Source organism: Rhagoletis pomonella, unplaced genomic scaffold (assembly GCF_013731165.1).
Source record: "Rhagoletis pomonella isolate Grant_MI unplaced genomic scaffold, Rhpom_1.0 Rhpom_scaffold_00001, whole genome shotgun sequence".
In the NCBI taxonomy this organism is placed as follows: Eukaryota; Metazoa; Arthropoda; class Insecta; order Diptera; family Tephritidae; genus Rhagoletis; species Rhagoletis pomonella.
In genome coordinates, this window is record NW_023458555.1 from 32,541,215 (window position 1) to 32,562,682 (window position 21,468).

A 21,468-nucleotide genomic window follows, 5' to 3' on the forward strand; every position below is an offset into this window, starting at 1 on the left:
ATTCATCTGAATTTCGAGCATTTTCATGCTTGATTTGCTGCACTTGCGATTGAGTAATGTGACAAGTGCGATCGTGAATTTTGCGGTAACTAACTAACGGACTGAATTGAAATTAACCACTGCGAGGTGAAGTGAACTAAGCTGCATGGTGCTGTTGAGTGACAGTGTAGCTGACGGAGTCTAACTGAGTGCTGGGGGCTGACTCGCCACTTCGCTGACTAACAGACTGTTTAACTGATTGCCTGCTCGTAGAACTGCTTCGCTTGCATTCGAGTCGTAACTGACTGTCTGCTAACTATTCTATGTAGTTCATTGATCGATTTAGATTTTAAAATTTTTTATTACATTCGTAATTTTTGTTAGCTATTTCCCATAAAAAGTTATTGCTTGCACTGAATTTTTCTACAAATCGTTATTGCGATTGGGATACATACATACTGCGGGTAGTGAATGCTTTTTTGAATTGCCTTTATAATAAATTATAATTAAAAAATATTCATTTGTAACTAAGGTGTTACTGTGCTAATGGTTTACTAAATATTTTATGATTTAGTGCATAGGTGTTATTAATTATTTCTTCATTTGTGATACATAAATAAGTAGAATAATTTTTACAGCTTTAAGTGCAATTGAAATAGGCAAGCCTTCTTCTCTGACCGTCTTAGGCCTACTGATCTATCGAACTCAGATAATTTTAACTTCAGCTCATCCTGATAGCAATACAAGAATGAGAGCAAAGGTGAATACGTACATAGATAAATAAAAGGTTAAAGGCAAAGGTAAAAATAAAAATAACAAGTAAGAAAGTCTAAGTTCGGGCGGAGTCGAACACTAAATACCCGGCGCAGGTACCGCTACACGCTACACGGTGTGTATCAGTTTTGAGTAAATTAGCGTCCTTAAATTTCGAAATATTGAAGTTTCAAGCATTTCTGAAATTTGCCGTTATATGAAAAGTGGTCGTAATTTGAATCTGATTCCAATAATTTTCAACGTTTTGCTTCTATGTGGCAAGCACAATAATCATACATTACATACAAGTGCGCTCGGGTATAAAAACAAAGATGCGTAAAGATAAAGGCAAAAATGAAAACCAAGGTGAATTTAAACACTTTACTTATATAAGGGCAAAGGTGAAGGGGAATATTTAGATGATGAAAATTATAAACAGAAAGGTAAAAACAAAGAAAAATATTAACATAAAGATGAGGGTGAGGAACCCGATAAAATTAAAGATGATGTTAGAGGAAGAGAGGTTAAAATAAAGGTAATTACAGAGAATGGATATATAGACACAGAGACTTAATCTGGGAACTATTTCGGAATTTTCAAGATTCTCGGGATTCTCGGAACTTATCGATATAATAATCGATATTTTTATCGGTTTTGTATCGAAATTTTTATCGATATTTTTATCTTTTCTGTTATCGATATTTTAATCGATCTTACTATTGAAATTTTTATCGATATTTTTATCGATATTATTATCGGTTTTGTTATCGATATGTTTATCGTTTTTGTTATCGAAATTTGTATCGATTTTCTTATCACTATCTTTATCTGCCCTTTTATCGAAATTTTTATCGATATTTTTATCGATTTTGTTATTTTTGGTCGATTTTGCTATCGATGTTTTTATCCAATTATGTAGTTATCAATATCTTTATCGGTTTTGTTACCGATATTTTGATGGTTGTTACTATCGATTTTGTTATCGATAGAGTACAAAGATAAAGGAAAACAGAATAACATAAATTCAATTAGAGTGAACAGGATGGAGGTAGGGATTAGAGATGGGCAAAACACGTGATTTTCTACGTGATACTTCGAGTCACGCTTTTTCACGCGTAAGTGGTTTTGAGAGAAAAATCACGGAACTTCCGTGTGCTCGTGCGTGACTGAAATTTTAGTTGGCGTGGGCGTTCGTGAATTAGATTTACCGTCAGTCACGTAATTTTCGCATATCGAGCCCCAACCACCAAAAAGACCGAAGCGAATTTTTTTTTTAAATTTTCTTTTTGATAGAAAAAAGTTGTTCTAAAGCATCTAGATGCATTTCTATGTCAATATTAAAATTTTGAAAAAATGTCGCTTACATCTTTTTGGCGGTTAGGGCTCGATGTTTATGTGTGTATGTGTATGTTCAAACAAAATAAAATCCTAAACTATGTACTACTATTTAACTTATTTACTGTATATACTTTTGACGAATTCAAACAGAAACAGTTTTTGAAGACATCAATGCGGAAATGCAGATTTATTTGAGAAAATAGGAAAACAAAAGTTGTGACGACGTTTTAAAATTTTGGGAGAAAAATTTGAAATACTTGTATTTGAAATACTTAACAACTCTGCTCCTGGAGTATATTGTAATTATAAAATTTTGATATTCTAGCAAATTTCTTTTTAGTAAAATTATACATTTTACAATAGGCATAACGATAAGTTGCCCTAAAAATAACTAAAGATCAATTGGTCGAAATATCGAAGCACTGGAGTTTTAAATTATACTGAACCCTTAGCTTACTTAACGCTTTATCATTCTAACAAATATTTTCAGGTTTTGTAATGCCACAAGCAGTATTTTGTACTTACTTATGAATCGAAGCAAAAATTAAGCATATAATATTTTTGTCACAGCGAATTTAAAATTTTTCCCATTACTTCAGAGTACACGCTTTTTCTTAAGTCTAATGCTTTTTTATTATTTGTCTAATCTTTTTTTTGGTTTTTTTTCTAAGTTTTAAAGCCCACTAATGCTGTTCTGCGCAATGCTTTTGCGGTCAATGCGGTGCCTGCCCGCCTTCATTCTTCACCGCCGCTCTGTTGTCCACTCAGTTTTACTAACGAATTTTAATGCAAATTTTGTATTCATTATTAAATATTTTTGTGGTTTCGATATTTTGCTGTTCGCTGTGCTGGTATTTCGTCAGTTTTGTTTTGAATTTTGTGATTTTTCACGCTCGTGATTTGTATAAGATTTACAGCTGCTGTTGACGATCGTGTTTACACTTTGTCACCCAACTGATTGTACCTGATTTATTTATGACTGTTTATTTTTGGTTTTTGCTATGCAAGGCAGGTCAATCTGTAGCCCGAAAAGTATGACAAAACAAAAGGCTGGAAATAAAATTAAAATAAATCTCAGCTTTGATTACTAAATTTGGTGTAATTGTTTTTTTTTGTTTTTTTTTTTAAATTTATGCCAAATTTGTGTCGACTGCAAGACTTTATGTATGTAAGTCGCAATTAGAAAAAAAATATATAATTTGGTCATTTGTATGTTGAAAATTTAAAAGACATGTTTGATCTTAAAAATACATAAATCGTTACCTGAAATGCAAAAGGCCATAACTAAGAAAAAATCTAAAATTTTCTAAACGATTGATTATGATACATTTCATCGAATTACAAGTTGGGGCTGCAGCTTTTTCATTAATATACTATTTTTTTTTTTGATAGCGAAAACGGAGCCGACTTCATCTTATAAATTTTTAGCAGTTAAAGCCCCGTTTTCGAGATCAAATTCGTTCAAATATTGTTGAAATGTGAAATGAGACAAAATTTTGTTTAAAAATTTTAACAAAACTCCTAACAAATTTAGGTAAAATTTTAAAAATGATCGAAAAAGGTAAAGTTCTTATCCATACTACATATTTACATTAGGGTGCCTCACCAAAAAAAGTTGCGGGTTTTGCAACGGAATTAAAAAATTGATTTTATTTCGTGACTTCAACCAAAATATTTCTTAAAAATGGAAAAAGAGTACAGATTTTTTATTTATTTATTTTTTTTTTATATAGAGAGTGATGCACCCGAATGTACATTACGGTGGTCCAAAAAAATATTTAAATTCGTAAAATTTATGCTTATTTCCTTGAAATAGGTTCCGATGGAAAAAGAGTACCGATTTTTTTTTATTGAGAGTGATGCAGCCGAATGTACATTACGGTGGTGCAAAAAATATTTAAATTTTGAATTTTCATGCTTTCGTCCCCTGGCAGTGTTTTATACCGAAAAAATATACCCCTGTTTTATATTTTCAAATCATAAAATAATAAGAGGCTGCTCAAAACGCTCAAAGTTGCCCATGTCTTTAAACGGGAAAAACTATTTTTCATAGTAACGGTATAGAATGCTTTTGATCAATATTTTGCGATCAGAAAACTCTGTTTTCCTTCAAAAGTTTTCCAATAAAAAAAATACTCATAAAAAAAGTTTACTCCTGCTTTGTATGTAGAAGAAACGCCTAGAGCCGTCAGCAAAAAAATTATTAAAATTATTATTATATTTATACTAAAACTGAATGACCCTGAAAATGTTGCACAGTGTTATTTGTAACTAAACCAAGAACTAACTTCCATTCCATTATTTTAGACTTAATTCAGTTAAAGCCAAAAATCTTATTTAACAATACCTTTCCCTGTTTTATCTTTACAGAGCAACAATTCGTCAACAAATTCCACAGCATTGAAAATATACTGTAGCAACAAATATTATCCGGACATTGAATAGCAACCGCCTTCCTTGCACACCGCTCGTACATCGCTGCGCCCCAACGGATGCGCGGCGCTACGTCACAGCCACTAAATGATTGGCACGGATGAAATGTCATCCACTGGCATGGATATATCGGAATCCTTTCGTGCAGAGGATCTTACAAAAACGGATTTTTTCGATTTCGTCACAGCGCCCGACATGGGCATCGGCATCGGTGTCGGCGCAGATGTGGTCGACATCGGTATGGGTGTGGGTAGCTTGCATGCGGGCAATGCAAGTGGCGGCCCACACCAGCAGCATCAGCAACAACATTCACATCATCATCAGCACAGTAGTCACCACCATCAACAGCAACAGCAACAGCAACAGCAGCAGCAGCAGCATGCGCATCATCAGCAACAACAACACAGTCATGAACAAAGCAATAGTTTAGCGGGTAGTATGCCACACGATGGTGGAGGTGGCAGCGGCGGCGGTAGTGGTGGTGGCGGTGGTGGTGGCAGTGGTGGTGTCGGTGGCGGTGTCGCTGGCCGTGTTAGTACCCCAGGCAATGCCAACAGTTGCATAGATGGCTCAGATGGTAATAGTAATGGCACCAGCAGTGATCCGACGTTGCAGGGCTATGAGGTGAGTAGATTTCAAGCTGGTAGAACCAAGCAATGGTTTTGGTTTTAAGTAATTTATGGGGAAAGAAAATGAAAAGTACCGAATTGTATCTACTATGTACCAACTAAGCAAATCCGCCATTGTTCTGAAATATAGCGATTCGTCCAGCTACCACACAGGGATGCTAAAGTGTGCCTTGATACCTCAGGTCAGCATAACAAGTTACTGGTATGCAGCCTGGTCCTTTTGCATATAATTTAAAACTACGACCCAGTTGACCACCTGGTCCTCAAATGTTTGCGGGGTATATATTAGGGATGTTTATTTTTCGGCTTTTTCCGATCCCTGGATTTTAGGGATGGCGTTGTGACAATCCCGGGATTAGTTCCGGTATTTAGGTATTCATTACTTTTCAACAACTTTAATCGAAAAAATTGTTTCTATATTGTTAGAGAAGCTCTCCTATCATGAAATAAATAATAATAAATGGGTTTGAAACATACTCTTTTATTTAAAGTGGCGTTTTTATTTTTTTTCCTCTGGATTTATTTTGAAGGACTTTGTAATTTCAAAGATATGATTAATTCCAAAAATGGTTAAAAAAATTCAATACAATGTAGAATAAAAATATGGGTATCAAATGCAAGAGGAAATTTCGTTAGAAATTAAAATAATTAAAATTTTTTGGATTCACAAGAACGAATAGATAGGTATTTTTTTAAGCTGACAAAGTTAGAAGGATGAAATTTGAGGATGTTATCAAAAACAAATATTGCGAAATTTCAAGGACAAAATTTTAAAATGAAATTTTCAATATTTACCCTACTGCACCAGAAACTTGAATCTGTTTAAGTTAAGTTAAATTTTATACCCATACTTCTTCTCTAAGCACATTTCTCTGAACTTTTTAAATCATTTGTCAATTACTGACGTCAGAGTGAAAAACTAAAAATGCAATTTTATTATATTTGGCCCATGGATTTGCGAATATATTGATATTTGTGTTTAAAATTTACTATCGCGCGGTGTTATATGTATAATGAGCTAGACATTTATAAAAAAAATATTAACTATTAAATAAAAAAAAATAGCCAACACTGGTCAATAATTACAAATTCCGAAAATCCCGGGATTTTCGAGACCTTAAAATGTCCGGTATCCCGAAAATTTAAAATTTTCGCTATCACTATCTGGTTAGCGCTAAGAGAACGAAAATTTCAATATCACTGGTTAATTACACTAGTTACAAATTTAAGAAAATTTGGCGATCTGTGTGTCTTTTGTAAAAAAAAATGCCGATAATCGGTACAAAATAATTTGTTTTCCTAATTTTTGAGAAGAGCTTTACCAAACGAAAAGGATAGCGAAAAAAATTACAAAATCAGGTTTGAAAAACAATGAAAAAGGTTCAATTTGAAATTTGCACTACAGTTGATATTAAGAAATTAAGTTATAAGAAATGTCAGTCAGTCTTTCTTTTTTTGGGATTATATTGCGAAAATTTAATTTTGTGAAACGACCGAAATTTCCGAAAGCCATTCATTGCTAAAAAATTTGTTTAAGCAAAACTTCTTCCAAATTAAAGCCAATCGGAAAAAAAATTATCAAAATCCCTTAGGTAGTTTTCATGGACTAACATTTTTAAAAATTATTCACTCTATTTTTTAATGAATTATGGCAATTTTTTACTAACTCGAACCGTAAGACGAAGAACCCTCCGATTTGCTCAGACGAAATAAGAGATTGTCAATGGGATGAATATAGGGCCGCTGATTTGACAAGATGGAGATGGCGTAAGTAAAAATTATCGGTCGGCATTGCCAGTTAAATATTGCAATTAGAACTTAGATATATTATTAAAAAAAAAAATCGCTTTACAAAACATTTTCGCCAGCCGTTGCTTATGTTTAAGCAAACCAAATTCGAAAATTAAATTATTCAAACCAGTCGCAGAGACAAGCAAGTCGTTTTACCACTAAAAGCATTATTATTGGTGGTTTTTTAAAGCACAAATGCATATGCGCATTTCCAAAGTTACATACACATATGAAGACACATGCCATTTTACAACTCCTGCCACAGAAATAAAAGAAAAACAAACTTTGAAGACAAAAAAAAACAGTGAAAAACGAAGAAAACACAAAACAAACAAAAAGGCGGCAACAAGTTTGTTGCTTAAGTCTTTTGTTTGGCCAGTGCGCAAGCACAGCAAACTACATACATACATACATAAAACTCGATAAACAAAACAAGAATCGCATAGAAATGAAAAGACTTTCAAACTTTTTCTTCGCCATAAGCAATTTAATATTCGAAGCGCTGCTGTGTTGCGCACACACACACATACGCGCATGCGCTCAACTACCAGCCTACCAGCTGCCTGTCTGCCTGCCTGCATACATACATATGTTTGCACTTTCTATGACCGAACGCGCGCATTCAAATACCGCATTGAAACAATGAAGTCGCCGCAGTTGCCACAACTTCTGCCTGCGCGCAGCTACTGGACCAAGTAGGGTTACTTACTTACTCGCCCGGCTGACTGTTCGACTACCTATCTGGCAGGCTGCCTGTCCACTCGACTGCTCATTCAATATGCTGTGTAGTTGCGCTGTGAAAGCAGCCACCATCCAAGTCATGGCAAATGCAATACGCAGTAGCCAGCGCCAGCTGCCATATGGCTCGTGCCCCAGCGCATGTGGCGATGGTGTTTGGTTGCAAGTTTGCTGTTGCATGCAGCACGTGCCATGTCAAATTTTGGCTATGCCCTGCAAGACTATACGTATGGACATAAAGCTGCTGCTGCTTGCCTCAAAGTTTTTAAGTAGCTTTCTTACTGCTGCTGCTACTGCATGCATTTATGGCACTTCACCTAATTCGGCTGGGCGCTCACCTTTCAGGCACTTGCTCTAGTTTTTTTTTTCCTTTTGTACTTTTGTTTCACTTTTCTTCCTTTTCTACTCTCGTACGCCGCCCTCCCGCGCACTCGTTTCAATCGAGAAGTAACAAGCAATCTCTACAACAACAGCATTATGTTTGCAACAGGATGTTTGTAGGTGCAACATGGGTAACAACAACTGTTAGGCTGTTTTAGTTGCAACGGTAGCCGTAGTTTTGGTTGCAACGTATACATTGATAGCCTTGTCTGCCATTCTCGGCGGTCAAACTGTTCAAGTCGAGGTGTGCTGTACGTCAATCGATTGTTTCTTTTTTCCACTTCGCTGCCTTTCTTTTGTGCCTTTTTTATGTTTGTCTTATTTTTGCTACTGTGTCAGCAGTGATATCTGGTTGCGGTCACTGCTGTTGATTTGGCTGATTTTTCCCGTTGCCGCTTGTTTAGTCTTTTTGTTGTTGTAAATGCTGCACTTTGATTTTGTTGCTTCAATTTACTCGCCTGTCGATTTACGCGTAACATTTCTTATTTTTCTGCTGTATTGGATTTATACTCTGTGGCATTTAAAGCCGACAACTGACATGACAGCAACACTGGTTGATTGTTGTTGTAATGACTTATAATTTTTTTTGCCGGTTTGTTTTTTGCTATGAAAATAACATAATCTTAAAATGTCCAGAATGGCAGGAATATATACGAGTAGTACACTTGATATCGACTTGAAGGAAAAAACTTCAAAACCTGTACCTTAAGATTGCGATTGTGACAATTATATTGAAAGCACTTTTCTGTCTTTCGCAAGGTCAACTGATTTGTCAACGAGGATAACTTTGCGTTTTTCTGCATAAATCTTAGCAAAAAGTCTTTTAAAAATTAATTTAAATTAAAAAAAAATATATATATATATATATATCGTCTTTAAAGAATAAAAATTGAATGAAATTCAAAAAATGTATAAAATATAATTTTAAAATTAAATGATTATTAAAAGAAATTTTTGTTTTTAAACCAATAAAATCTAAAAATTATAATAAGTTAAAATAAGAAAACAAGTTCTTCAAAATTAAATTAAATTTAAAAAATATTATTCTACTTTTAAACAATAGCTACTAAATATTAAAAGAAATTTAATTAAAAAAATTATTTAAATAAAGAAAAATTAAATTAAATAAACAAAAAAACTAAAATCAAAATAAGAAAAAATTAATAAATAAGTTTTAAAAATTAAATTATTATTAAAAAATTACGTTGGTTTTTTAAACAGTAAAATCTGAAAGTTAAAATAAAAGTTAAATTAAAAAAATAAATAAATAAAAAAAAAAACAAAATAAGTGCGTAAAAACTAACCGAAACTGAAAACAAATATGTTTATGTCTTTAAAATTATGTAATAAAAAACATCAAAGAAAATAAGATAAATAAATAAATTAACTAATAAATAAAAACAAAATACATAAGTTCTTCAAAATTTAATGAAATAAAAGAAATTAGTTTTCTTTGTAAAATAATGAAATCTAAAATTAAAAGATAAAAAATTAATTAAGAAAAGATGGTTTTTGAAATTAAATGAAATTAAAAAAAAATATATATTTTTCTTTTTAAAACAATAAAGTCTAAAAATATATTTAAGAAATATGAATAAAATAGAAATTAGAATAGAAAATCAAATAAGTAAATTAATATTAAAATATACATACAAATGTATATAAGTACATATGCATTTTTTAAAAACAATAAAATCATAAAATTAATTTAAAAAATACAAATAAAATAAAAATGAGAAAATAAAAAAGGTTTCTTAAAATTAAAGATTATATAAATTTTTCTTTTTAAAACTATAAAATCTAATAATTAAAAAAAAAAATATTAAAGAAGAAAAATAAATAAATTTGAAAAAGAAAACCAAAATCCGCCAGTGCTTGTTCATTCGGTCATTGCGACTGTTGAAGCAGCCTTGTTATCGCCGAGCTAACATAAGCCAAATTGTTCAAATATGCACCACAATTATATCGCTTCAACCTTTTGTCATGCAGTCAACCGCATTTTCAGTATGGCTGTACGATTTGCCAAAAAAGTCTAGTTACAAAGTAGTAAAAGAGTGTTCAGCCATTCCCTAACCAATTTTTAGTGCTTCATCAGAGAACTCATTGGTCTGATAGCCTGAAAAGCGCTGAGGATGCCTGGCAGCCTTAGCTTGATGAGGTGCTCATGGCAGATGCCCACTTCGCCAAAGTTTCCATCTGATTCGACCAAGTCCTCACTCAGTCTGCGCATATAAGAACTATCCGCCAACATGTCGCCTCCCCCGCTTTTTCGCGACTTGAAAAGTGGTATCGAGCCATTCATGGCTTATAAAGTTCTAAGCCAGAAGAAACTTTGCTTCACCGGACTTAATTAAAAATTTGGCTGTTTGACTCACTTAGATGTCAAAGTTCTGGTGTCCACAAGAGTCACGAATTTTTGGCCTTATGGAGACTTAGCGGCCACTATGGGTCCAGGACTAAGATACTAGTAGACTGCGGATGTTTATGCAGGGAACTAAGCCTAAAAATATTAACCCTGTAGCCGTCAGAGTTTGGCCAGTGGTGAGATTGAAAAGAAACTATATTTAAGAGTAAATTTTTTTTTCGGTAACAGCCAAGTGGCACTTTCCTTAGTCCGAAAGCGCGTAGACATAATTTCCCCCCATTTCTAAATCCTTGAAAAATATTCAAGATTGTCAAAAAAAACTGTGCCTACAACTATGCCGTAATTGGTAATTTTTAAATTGTGTTTTTTTTTTGTGGTATAGTTTTAGGCGCAGTTTTGTTGAGAAATATTTAAGCTTTTCAAAAAATCGTGGCCAATGCTCTAAGCAAAATTATATACTGCTAATTTAGATACCACGCCACAAAGGCATAGAGGGTAATAAGGATGCAGATAGGTTTGCTAGATAGACACCAGCTTCAAAGGCGATTTTTCCCGGTAGTTCACCACTATTAAAAATGAGTTCAGTAAATTGAAAAATATCACTGGCGTAAAAACCAGACCAGTAAAATCCAAGGTCGTTTAACTACAATAAAATATCTGTAAGGGGCCATTAAGAATCTGACGGGTATTTACAAATGAACGGTACGTTATAATTGTATCTCTGCGGGCTAGGAATATTGCCGAACGAATTCCGTCTCATTTGCAAATCGGCCATAGAGACGACACCTCAACTGCTTCTGGAGTGCTACGACATCTCCAGGAGGCGTGAAAGATTTTTCCCTCGTTATGAGCAAAGCAAGTGCAAGACTTTTTATAAAGAAAATACCAACAAACAAATTGAGGCATATGAAAATATTAGTTACTTTTTAATTAAGTTAACATTTTTCTCAATTAAACTTACATTAACTCGAAATACTTTTCCTTCTACCCTTTTCCAGTTTTGGCACACTGACAAAGATGCGACCAGTCGTTTGGATGCCACCATCTTCGAAGACCTCGACCGCTATTGTTGGCAGCAGCAGGCCGTTTCCGCTGCAGCGGCATCACCAGTCGCCACAACAACAACAGCAACCACACACCAACATCGCTCCACACCCGCTAACAGTACACCGCATTCCGCGCACCTACACAGTCCAACATCACCAAGTCATACGCAACAACAGCATCTACACCATCAGCCACATCATCAACATTTGCACTCGCAACAACAACAACAACAGCGACAAATGTCACTCAACAACAGCAGTTCCTGTGCACAAAGTGCCAATCAATCCACAAACAGCAATGCGCCAAATAATAGCCATAGCAACAACAACAACATAAATAGCAACAGCAATGGCAGCAGCAGCAGCATGGCGGTGGACAATGCCGATGGACAAATTTACACAATCACAGTATTAAATGGCAATGAGCCATGGCTGAAGCGAGAACCAGAGAATCCAGCTGGCCAATTGTCCAGCACACTGGATCTGGATTGTCTGTTGGGTAGCTTTCCGGGTTACATAAAATCAGAGTATCCCTACGATGAGAATCCAGGCGGCTATGGCACAGCGGAGGGCAGCGGTAGAGATGGTAGCGGTAGTGGTGATATGGTCAATAGTCTGGGAATGGGAACGACGGGTAGTGCGGCGAGTATGCATGGCGGTGGTGGCGGCAGTGGGAGTGGTTTAAATAGTCAAAGATTGCCTTCGCTGGTGACGGCGATATCGATAGCTAGTGGTATTGGTGGAGTGGGTGGTGTGGGTGGTGTGGCGAATTCGACGCACTCGCAGTTGGCACAATTTCAGAACAACAACAATGACTGGCATATGGCCGATCATAATGCTGAACAGGTGAGTGAGAGTTAGCGAATGAAGCAAAATTTTTAATAGCCTACGACTTTTATTATTTTGAGCAAGGAGAATTTCACACTTTTTACACCGACACTTTTTAAATACCGATAAGTCCAAAAAACTCCGAAAAACTCCGAAATCGTCGAAAAAGTGAAAAGTCCCTAAAAGTCCAAAACATAAACCAAATTGCCACAAACGAATTCTAAAAGTAACAAAAAAAAATTAGAAAAGTACCCATAAATTGGTATTACTGAAATTTAAAAATATCCAAAAAAAAAATTAGAATTCGAAGAATATCGAAAAGTCTTAAAAAAAATACTGCACGATCAATAGAAAAACTCGACGACAAATCCCGAAAATATCTAGAAAGGTTCCTACCAAAAATCGCAAAAGCCACTGAAAAGGAAAAAAACCGAGGGTTCCCGAAAAGGCCCGAAAAATCCATAAAACTCCCGAATAGTCCCAAAATTTACCGAAAAACCCCGAATAGTTACACACAATTAGTCGCGAAAAAAATGCTAGGAAATGCTCTAACATCTTTCCCAAATATCTTTGAACAATCCTGAGGCCTCTCCAATTTCTATCTTAAATCCATGGAGCCTCTAGTTAATCTGCACATCAGGAACGTCTAGGTTGTTGGGCTCATACACATAATCAGTAACAAAGCTGTCGCGGCGAAGCGATAAAAATCGAGTCTGGGAGCTGGAAGAGCAACTTTGCTCACTAGAACTGAGGTTGGAAATATCCCTATTTATTGACAGCCTTGTTGATTGAAAGCTCTCCTATTTCATTACGTTCAGTTATCTATGACAATTCACTACTATGTACTTCGGAATTATTTACTACAGAGCCTAAAAAACTCTGCTGCTATAGGCAGTTTCTCACACAATAGATTTAAAAAAAGTGAAATTTCATTTTATATCCCGTGTACATACATATATAGCTCCCCATATTATATGAGTCTGTTTGTGAATAATAATGAACACTTATCTTAATGTTGATGTAACTCTAAATTTAAATTTCAATCTTAACTTTAATCTCAATCTTAGTCTTAATCTTAGTCTCAATCTTAATCTTAATCTTAATCTTAATCTTAATCTTAATCTTAATCTTAATCTTAATCTTAATCTTAATTTTAATCTTAATCTTAATCTTAATCTTAATCTTAATCTTAATCTTAATCCTAATCTCAATCTTAATATTAATCTAAATCTTGATATTAATCTTAATTTTAATTTTAATCCTAATCATAATCTTAGTCCTAATCTATCTCAATCGTAACCTTAAACTTAATATTAATAGATATTAATATTATCTTTATCTTAATCTAAATCTTAATCTTCATCTTTCTACTAATCTTACCAGGTATTAGTCTAAATATCAATCTCAATCTTAATCTTGATCTTAATCTTAGCTATAATCTTAATCTTAATCTTAATATTGGTCTTTATGTTTATCTGAATCCTAGTCTTAATCTTAATTTTAATGTTAATCGTAATCTTAATCTTAATTTTAATCTTAATCTCAATCATTATCTTAATCTTAGTCTTAGTTTTAAACTTAATCTTAATCCTGATCTTAATCTTAATATTATTCTTAATCTCAATCTTAATCTTAAACTAATTCTTAATATTAATTTTTACTTTTATCTTAATCCTAATATTGATCTTAGTCTTAATTTCAACCGTAACCTTAATATTAATCTTAATTCTAATCTTACTTTTAATCTTAATCTCAATCACTATCTTAATCTTAGTCTTAGTCTTAATCTTAAACTTAATCTTAATCCTGATCTTAATCTTAATATTATTCTTAATCTCAATCTTAATCTTAACCTTAACATTATTCTTAATTTTAATTTTAACCTTAGTCCCAATCTTAGTCTCAATCTTAGCCTTAATCTTAATATTAAAATAAATATTAATATTATGATGTAATGTGGAACGATTTTCCGTCATCCCTTGTCAAATTTGGTTTGTAGAGAAACCGGTTTCGGCGTTGTGCCATCTTCAGTGTCATTTTTCGTTCGAAAATGAGAATATTAATATTATCTTTATCTTAATCTAAATCCTAATCTTCATCTTAATCCTAAGCTTAACAGATAGTAATCTTAATGCCAATCTTAATCTTAATCTCTTGCTTAATCCTAATCTTAATTTTAAACCTAATCTTAATCTTAATCTTAATTCTAATCTTAATTTTGATCTTAATCTTAATCTTACTCTTAATCATTACCTATTTATATTCTAGTCTTAATCCTTATATTAACATTATTCTTAATCGCGTCCAACGCCCGGCGCCATCACTTTTCCTCGTCTGTCGGTTTTTTGTTTCATTGGAATTTGGAATAAGACCCCAACGATCGTTTACATAGATGTTTGCAACCCAACCGAGTGCAAATAAAAGTATACCGTCATCGATTTAGAAATAAGTAAAGCATGCTTCCTTAAGAATGCCCATAAAATCCCCTGCCTAATTATTATATATTCATGCGGTAAGACTTGGAGTCAACGCACCAGAACTTCCTCGTAGCTCCAATGGCAGCAGCATTAGATTGCGGATAAATAGGTGACTAGGGAAACAAGTTCTTTCTAGGTTGCAATCGAGGGCACTATTTTAACAGAATTATGTACTTTACAAAGTTATACGTTGCTGTAGGAGTTATTTTCTGCTCAAAATTGGGAAGCTGTTTTGAAACTCAAAAACGCCCTTTTAGTAGTTTCAATCATAATCTTTTCTTTACCTCTTTTACGCTTCTTTCACAGAATTCCGCTGAGTCTTTGCTGCGTAGTGCCCTCCAAGGTAAGGGTTATTCCAAAGGTATACACATGCAAAATGGCATCTCACTATTGCCTTCATCACCCACAGTTAAAGAGGACGAAATGCGGCGGCTGCTTTTTCCGCCAGATACGGTGAGTAAATAGTTTTGCAGAACGCTTAAGAGGAATTATTTTAGAGTTTTTTTCACTTCCGAGGGATCATACGATAGATGAATGGCATACGTCGAGTGTGTTGCCGAGGTTAAAAATTAGAGTGAAGTCTTAAAAGGATAGAATAGGATAATAGATATAGAAATGCATACATAGGATTTTTATTTTTATTTTTTTTTTTTTTGTTATTAAGCATTGTAGTAGTTCTGACCAGGGTCATATAGAATGCGAGCTATCAGGTTAAGCAGGGCAGAAACCTTATCTCTATGTTATTTATTGTTAAAATTAAAACGCACTCGAAAACCCCTCAATATTCGTTCCTTTCCTTCCACAGGACACACTTTCCTTTGGCGACTCAGGCCTCAGCGCAGCACAAATGTTCGACGATACACATCCTTCGCATTTGGTGGGCAGCCAACATCCGAACGGCAGTATGGGCGTGCCATCAGGCGGCAATGCTGCCAACAGCACCGGCGTGTCCAGCCTCATGGTCGACGATATGTTCCTATCGCTAGAAAGTGCCTTCAGCGACGACTTTGACAAAATCAAACGCATCGCCAACGAAGTTGAACAATTCTGTTCACCCACATCCCGAGGCGATTATGGCAGCAGCGATGTGTTGATGCAAATGTCGCCAGCTGCCGGTGTGGGTGCGACAAGTGCAAGTGTGCAACAACTGCAGCAGCACCAGCAACTGCACTCACCCGCAACAACACCCACAAGCATGACACATCAGCAGCAGCAGCAGCAGCAACAATTATCGCCATTGCCACAAACGGCTGTACCTGCGCTACATATGCCCAACCCGCAACAACGCGCGCTACACGCACAACCCCAAACAGCTACAAGCAAGTCAGCGTCCGCAACGAGCGGCGGTAGCGGCAGCGGCACCACCAAAGTGACCAAGAAGTACAAGCGCTCGACGTCGAGTGCGCACCACCACAACAACAACAACAACAATCCCAATGTGATAAATCACAATAGCAACAACAGTGGCACTACGAGTGGCGGAAACAACAGCAGCGTTGGTGGTGGCGGCGGCAACAGCGCTGCGAATGGCACAAATGGCCCAGCCAGCGGCGGCAGCAGTTCCAGCAACAGCAGCAACAGTCCCACACACTGCAATGGACAGCGTAAAGAGCGTTCGCTACACTATTGCTCCATCTGCTCGAAGGGCTTCAAGGACAAATATTCGGTGAATGTGCACATACGAACACACACCGGCGAGAAGCCCTTCACCTGCTCGCTCTGTGGCAAGAGTTTCCGCCAGAAAGCGCATCTGGCCAAGCACTACCAAACGCACATGGCGCAGAAGCACAATGGCGGACTGGTGAAAGGTGGTGGTGGTGGTGGAGGCGGCGGCGGCGGCGGCGGCGGTGGCAGCGGTGGTAGCGGTGGTGGCGGTAGCAGTTCTAGTAAACATCAGCGTGCATCTGCAGCAGCAGCAGCAGCAGCGGCGGCGGCTGCAGCGGCAGCGCAATCAGCTGCTAGTAGTGGTGTGGCAGGAATAGTAGGCAGCAGCAGCTTATCGATTGTGCCTAATAGCTGCGCTGGCAGCGTAGTAGCGGCGGCTGTACATCAACGTCAGCTGAGTGTGGCCACATCGCTGGGGTTGGCTGCTGGCGGTGTACGCGCTGTGGCCGGCGGTGTTGTCTCCTCGCTAGCTGTTGGCGGACCAATGAATGGACCCGCTCTTGCTGCCGTGAATGCCAATGTCTTGCCACCAGCAAATGGCTTGCTGACGAATAGGTAAAAGTACGTTAATTAACAGTGATTGATTTTTACATATGTAGCTCCTTAAATCAAGTTCATTTTATTACAAACATAATTCTCTCTTGTTCCTAATGCTCAAAACAAATACTCCTATGCACAAATACTGCTATTGCCACATACAATGTTTGTATGTGTATACTCACATATTGCTACTACTACTAGTTTCCCTATCTGTTTATTCTAGTTTAAAGCTAAATTGAAACTTAAAATATTTAAGCTTAGCATATTTTTAGATGTCAAAGTGCCTAATACTTTATAAATAGTCCTACTTATTCGTGAATATTTTACTTTACAACTTCTAACTCATCGAATTTATCTGTGCATTCCTATAAACTACATATATATATAATGAATAGGTATATAGGTTCATACATAAGTTTAAATTGAAAGGTATTGATTCAAGTTTGGGAGATCTTTTTAAAAAACTTGTTTAATTGCACAGTGCAACAATCAAATAATGATGGCATCAAGGTCAATTGCATTCATTTCGGGGGATCAAAATGTGAATAAATACCAAAGGACTTGCAAAAGTTGTTTACCATTTAAATATTTATATCCAAAAGTGGAATTTACTCTTCAAAATAGTTCAGAGCCGTCACTGAATTGAGTAATACAGATTTTTTTTTGCTGACATTTCGAGCTACAAATCGGCATACTCAAAAAAATTCTAAAAAATCTGATTAAAGAGTCGAAAATTTGCATGAAAATTTACTGAATTTTCGCGAGTTTTGCACAAAGTTTAGGAATTACATTTTTATGTTTTTTGTTGTAGAGTGAACCATATTTAAACAAAAAATTGGCGGAAAAATATTAGAAAAAGTTTTGCATATATTGTGAAAAATTTGCTGTGCAGGCAGTGTACCTAAAATTCATATAAAAATTAAAAAAAAATAATTATTTTGGTGGCAATTTTTTCATAACATTTTAAAATTTTCTTGTGAATTTTTTTTTGTTTTGGAATAACCCTATAACTGTTTTCAACTAATTTTTGACTAATTTGTGAAAGATTTATTAATAGGAACAGCAATTTCTTCTTTCCTTGCACTTTGCACTTAAAAGTTTAATACAAACAAATAAAAATTCAAAAATCGGGCTGAACAATTGTTTCGGTGTGGCACTTCAACAGAACTCCTTTAAACAAACCGAACTGCATCAAAATTATCATATCAAAAAACTGCTAACAAATTTAAAAAAAGAATTATACACTATCATTTTGGGATCCTCTTCTTCTTATGGTTGTAACAGTCATTATTCAATTATTCCGAAAAACAAATATGTTTGTATGTATGTATTTAAAAAATATTTCAATAGAAGTTCGGAGACTAAGCTATCCTCTGTTAAAAATTGATTTCAGCCCAAAAAAATGTGTTCGTGGTGGTTTTAAATTCAACAGCCTTTTATAAGGAAATGATTAGTTGCTTTAAATGGATTGTCCCCCTGGTGACAAGCAATTAGTGCAAGTTTGCCATTTTGATTCAACAACTCGTGCAACCTAGAGGCATTTAGCGGCTTTAATAAATTTCAGTACCTCATACAGAGAAAAATGCAATACAGAAATGGTTTGCCGAGTGCCCTCGGGCCATCGCAACTGCGACAGAAACTATTGCACACTGCAGTAAATTTGTAGCCATCTTTTTTGCTTATTCCTAAGAGAGATTTGGTTTTAAGTGGGTCGTAGGACACGCAGAACTGCCGAGTAATCCTGTAAGATCCTGCGCGATTCGTCCTCTGCTTGGCCTTCGAGTGATAAATTTCATAAATTGTTTTGTCTTAATCTCTCTGAGCGAGGCGCCCATATCCACCGCGTGGGACACATTCAGTGCGGAGATTCGACTGGACCACCTCTATCGACAGTCGCAGCATGGTCAGCTGGCTCTGCGTCAGCCAGCACTTGGTTGACATGTTCAGCAACCTCTTCATCCGTGATAGCTTTGAGGTTCATATCGCCCACCATCTCGTTGGCGTCCTGAATATTAGCCTCTGGAATCGGCTCATTGGAGCCCAATATTATTAGTTTTTCCATGCTCACCCCGAAGATCAGATTATTGTCCACTTTCCTTAATGGCTCAATACATTCTCTGTTAAGCCTCATAAGGTACGAAGAGCTCTGTGGTCCTCTTAGGGTTTTTCTGCACGAATAACTACCCAGCCAGTCATTTGTATCTCAGGATTTTGCCATTGCAGAAAACTAATCCACTTGCCGCTGTCCATATCTATCTTCGGCAGCCAAATGTGGGCCTTAGATTTCCTATGTACCTCATCGGCCGGGATTAGATTGACCTTCAAACCCTCCCAGGCACTGCCGAGCTCAGCTGGGCACTTGCCGAGAAATTCCCTACAGAACTCATATTTAGATTTGAAAATCCGACAACCCCCCAGCGACTCACCGTGGCTTCGTTGACAAGCGCAACCTGAAGGTGATCCCTGGCCAGCTCACCGTACCCTCGCTTCACCCACGTTTCTTCTTACTGGCAGTACTTTTTGTGCCAGCCCTGTTTCCAGCAGGTCCTGTTGTAGACTCTTCCTTAGGTCTACTTCGTTTAACGGCCTCAGGTTTCTTTGTATCACCAGGAGCACGTCCTCCTCTGCGATGAGAATGTTTTCCGATACATCTCTTCTTTTTTTTTGGTTTTTATTCATTTTATTATTGTTCCCACGAATAGTGGGTAAGGCACTCATAAAAAAGCGACCTTGTCCAAGCATCGGTTCTTTAAGCACTACTGGCCATTCTTCCATCGGCACGTATATCTCTACGCGACTGGCTTATAGAGCTTTGAAGAGAAGAGGAAGGAATAGAGTGGTCGGAATATATAGGTAGGATTTTAGGGCGGGAAAAAGAAATTGGTTGGGTTCGGGACGTCGGTGCGGGCATCTGTGCCGGATGAGCAACCGTAGACTCCAGTCCTACCCCTCTTAGTTTATGGTGCTGTGCCCGGTCACCATTATGACTGACATAGCACCACCTAAGCCCCATTCCCAGCGACAAGGAGATCGACATGATTAGGAGATAGTTTAATAAATCACTGATCACCACTTCATTCAAACTTGGAAAAAAAATACGCCCGCACAGGCTCCCGAGTTTTAGTTTTAGGGTTTGGACTTCATTTCCCTGCATGGTGGGACGACGATGTTGTCACACAATGAGGAGGACCTACAGTTATAACGGCAAATGGTTATACTGAGAAGCCAAGTATCCAACCCTGGAATTGTCGAGTTGTCGGGCTTACTTATAGCCACTTAACTATGACAGTCGTTAGCTATCGTTAGCAAAAATTTTACCTTAATTTTAAAAAAGGGGGCGAACTATCCTTTGCTAAAACAGCCTTTATGAAGAAAATAACTCATAAAACCATAAAAAAATATATAACCCTTAGAGATTTCAAACTTGAATCTGTACTCTCCTTGGTAACCTTTCCTTTGTATACATATTTTATCCCTTAAGCTAATATTTACTTTCTTAAAAAAAAACCAACAGTGTTGTCAGTGTGACACATTGAAAAATAACTAAACATCTAAAAACGAATAGCATATTTTTAAATTTATCATAAGCACATGTGCCAAATTAAATTAACAAAGCTGCTAAGTACGTAACAGATAAAGTGGTTAAAGAAAAATGTGTTAAATAGAGAGGCAGCTACGCAAGAAAATAACAAGTTAGAAGCTAAAGTGAAATTATGTAAAAAAACGTTAAATTGGCAAAGGAGGCTCTATGAAGAAAATATGTGTAAACATAACAGAAGCTATATATCAAAGCAAAGAGTGCATTGAATATATGTTAGTGTTTTAATTACTGCCACAGTTATAATGAAGAAAAATTAACAAAAAATTATGCAATAAAGGTATTCACAAAACTGATGTGATAAAGAATTTTTAAAAGCTGTTTATAATTACAAAAATTTGGTAAGGGTATTCATGGAATGGCGCTTTTATCAATTTTCATTTTAAATAATTGCGCTTATTGGTATTAGCAGTATTTGCAGTGCCTCTCAAAAATTTGCTACAAGAATGTGTTCTTACATTTTATGGCATAGTTCACATGTCAAAACTAAAAGTTCTATGAATACCCTTTTTATTTTTATATAAAAAAATACACATCAAATTGTTAATTTAAAAGGCCAAAGTATGTCAAAATACTACTTCCAGTAACTTTTTATAAAAAAAACCGCCCCTCCTATTATAGGTTTTAGATTTTAAGCTCTCCCGAAAGTATTTGTTTTTAAGCTAAATACATAGTACACGTCCTTTCACTGTCCAATATACGCGCTTAGCGTCACTTATTTGATATGCTTTGTACACACATTAAGTAAATAGTCTTACAATTAGTTTTGTATATAAATTCTAAGTTTTTGCAGCTTAAATTATAATATACTTTTATAAACATATATATGTAGATGTATCATTGTATGTGTGTAACTATTCTTCATTACTTACATAAATATTTAATTGTTAAATGAATACTTGCCATT

At 35.8% G+C, this 21,468-nt stretch overlaps 1 protein-coding gene across 1 annotated transcript; it reads left to right on the forward strand.

Annotated features, from left to right (window-relative positions):
* The first annotated feature begins 4,446 nt into the window (after positions 1-4,446).
* On the forward strand, positions 4,447-17,649 carry LOC118751100 (neurogenic protein mastermind). Its single transcript, XM_036485871.1, has 4 exons — positions 4,447-5,127; positions 11,406-12,299; positions 15,065-15,211; positions 15,564-17,649. The coding sequence occupies exons 1-4, from the start codon at positions 4,591-4,593 to the stop codon at positions 16,980-16,982; spliced, it is 2,997 nt and encodes a 998-aa protein (XP_036341764.1). The 5' UTR covers positions 4,447-4,590; the 3' UTR covers positions 16,983-17,649.
* Positions 17,650-21,468: the final 3,819 nt, after the last annotated feature.

What these genes read in the sequence shown, in the direction of transcription:
- LOC118751100 (XM_036485871.1), top strand. Translation starts at nt 4,591, where the DNA reads ATGATTGGCACGGATGAAATGTCATCCACTGGCATGGATATATCGGAA. An exon ending in CGACGTTGCAGGGCTATGAG is followed by an intron (nt 5,128 to 11,405) that starts GTGAGTAGATTT and finishes ACCCTTTTCCAG; the next exon opens with TTTTGGCACACTGACAAAGA. An exon ending in CCGATCATAATGCTGAACAG is followed by an intron (nt 12,300 to 15,064) that starts GTGAGTGAGAGT and finishes CTTCTTTCACAG; the next exon opens with AATTCCGCTGAGTCTTTGCT.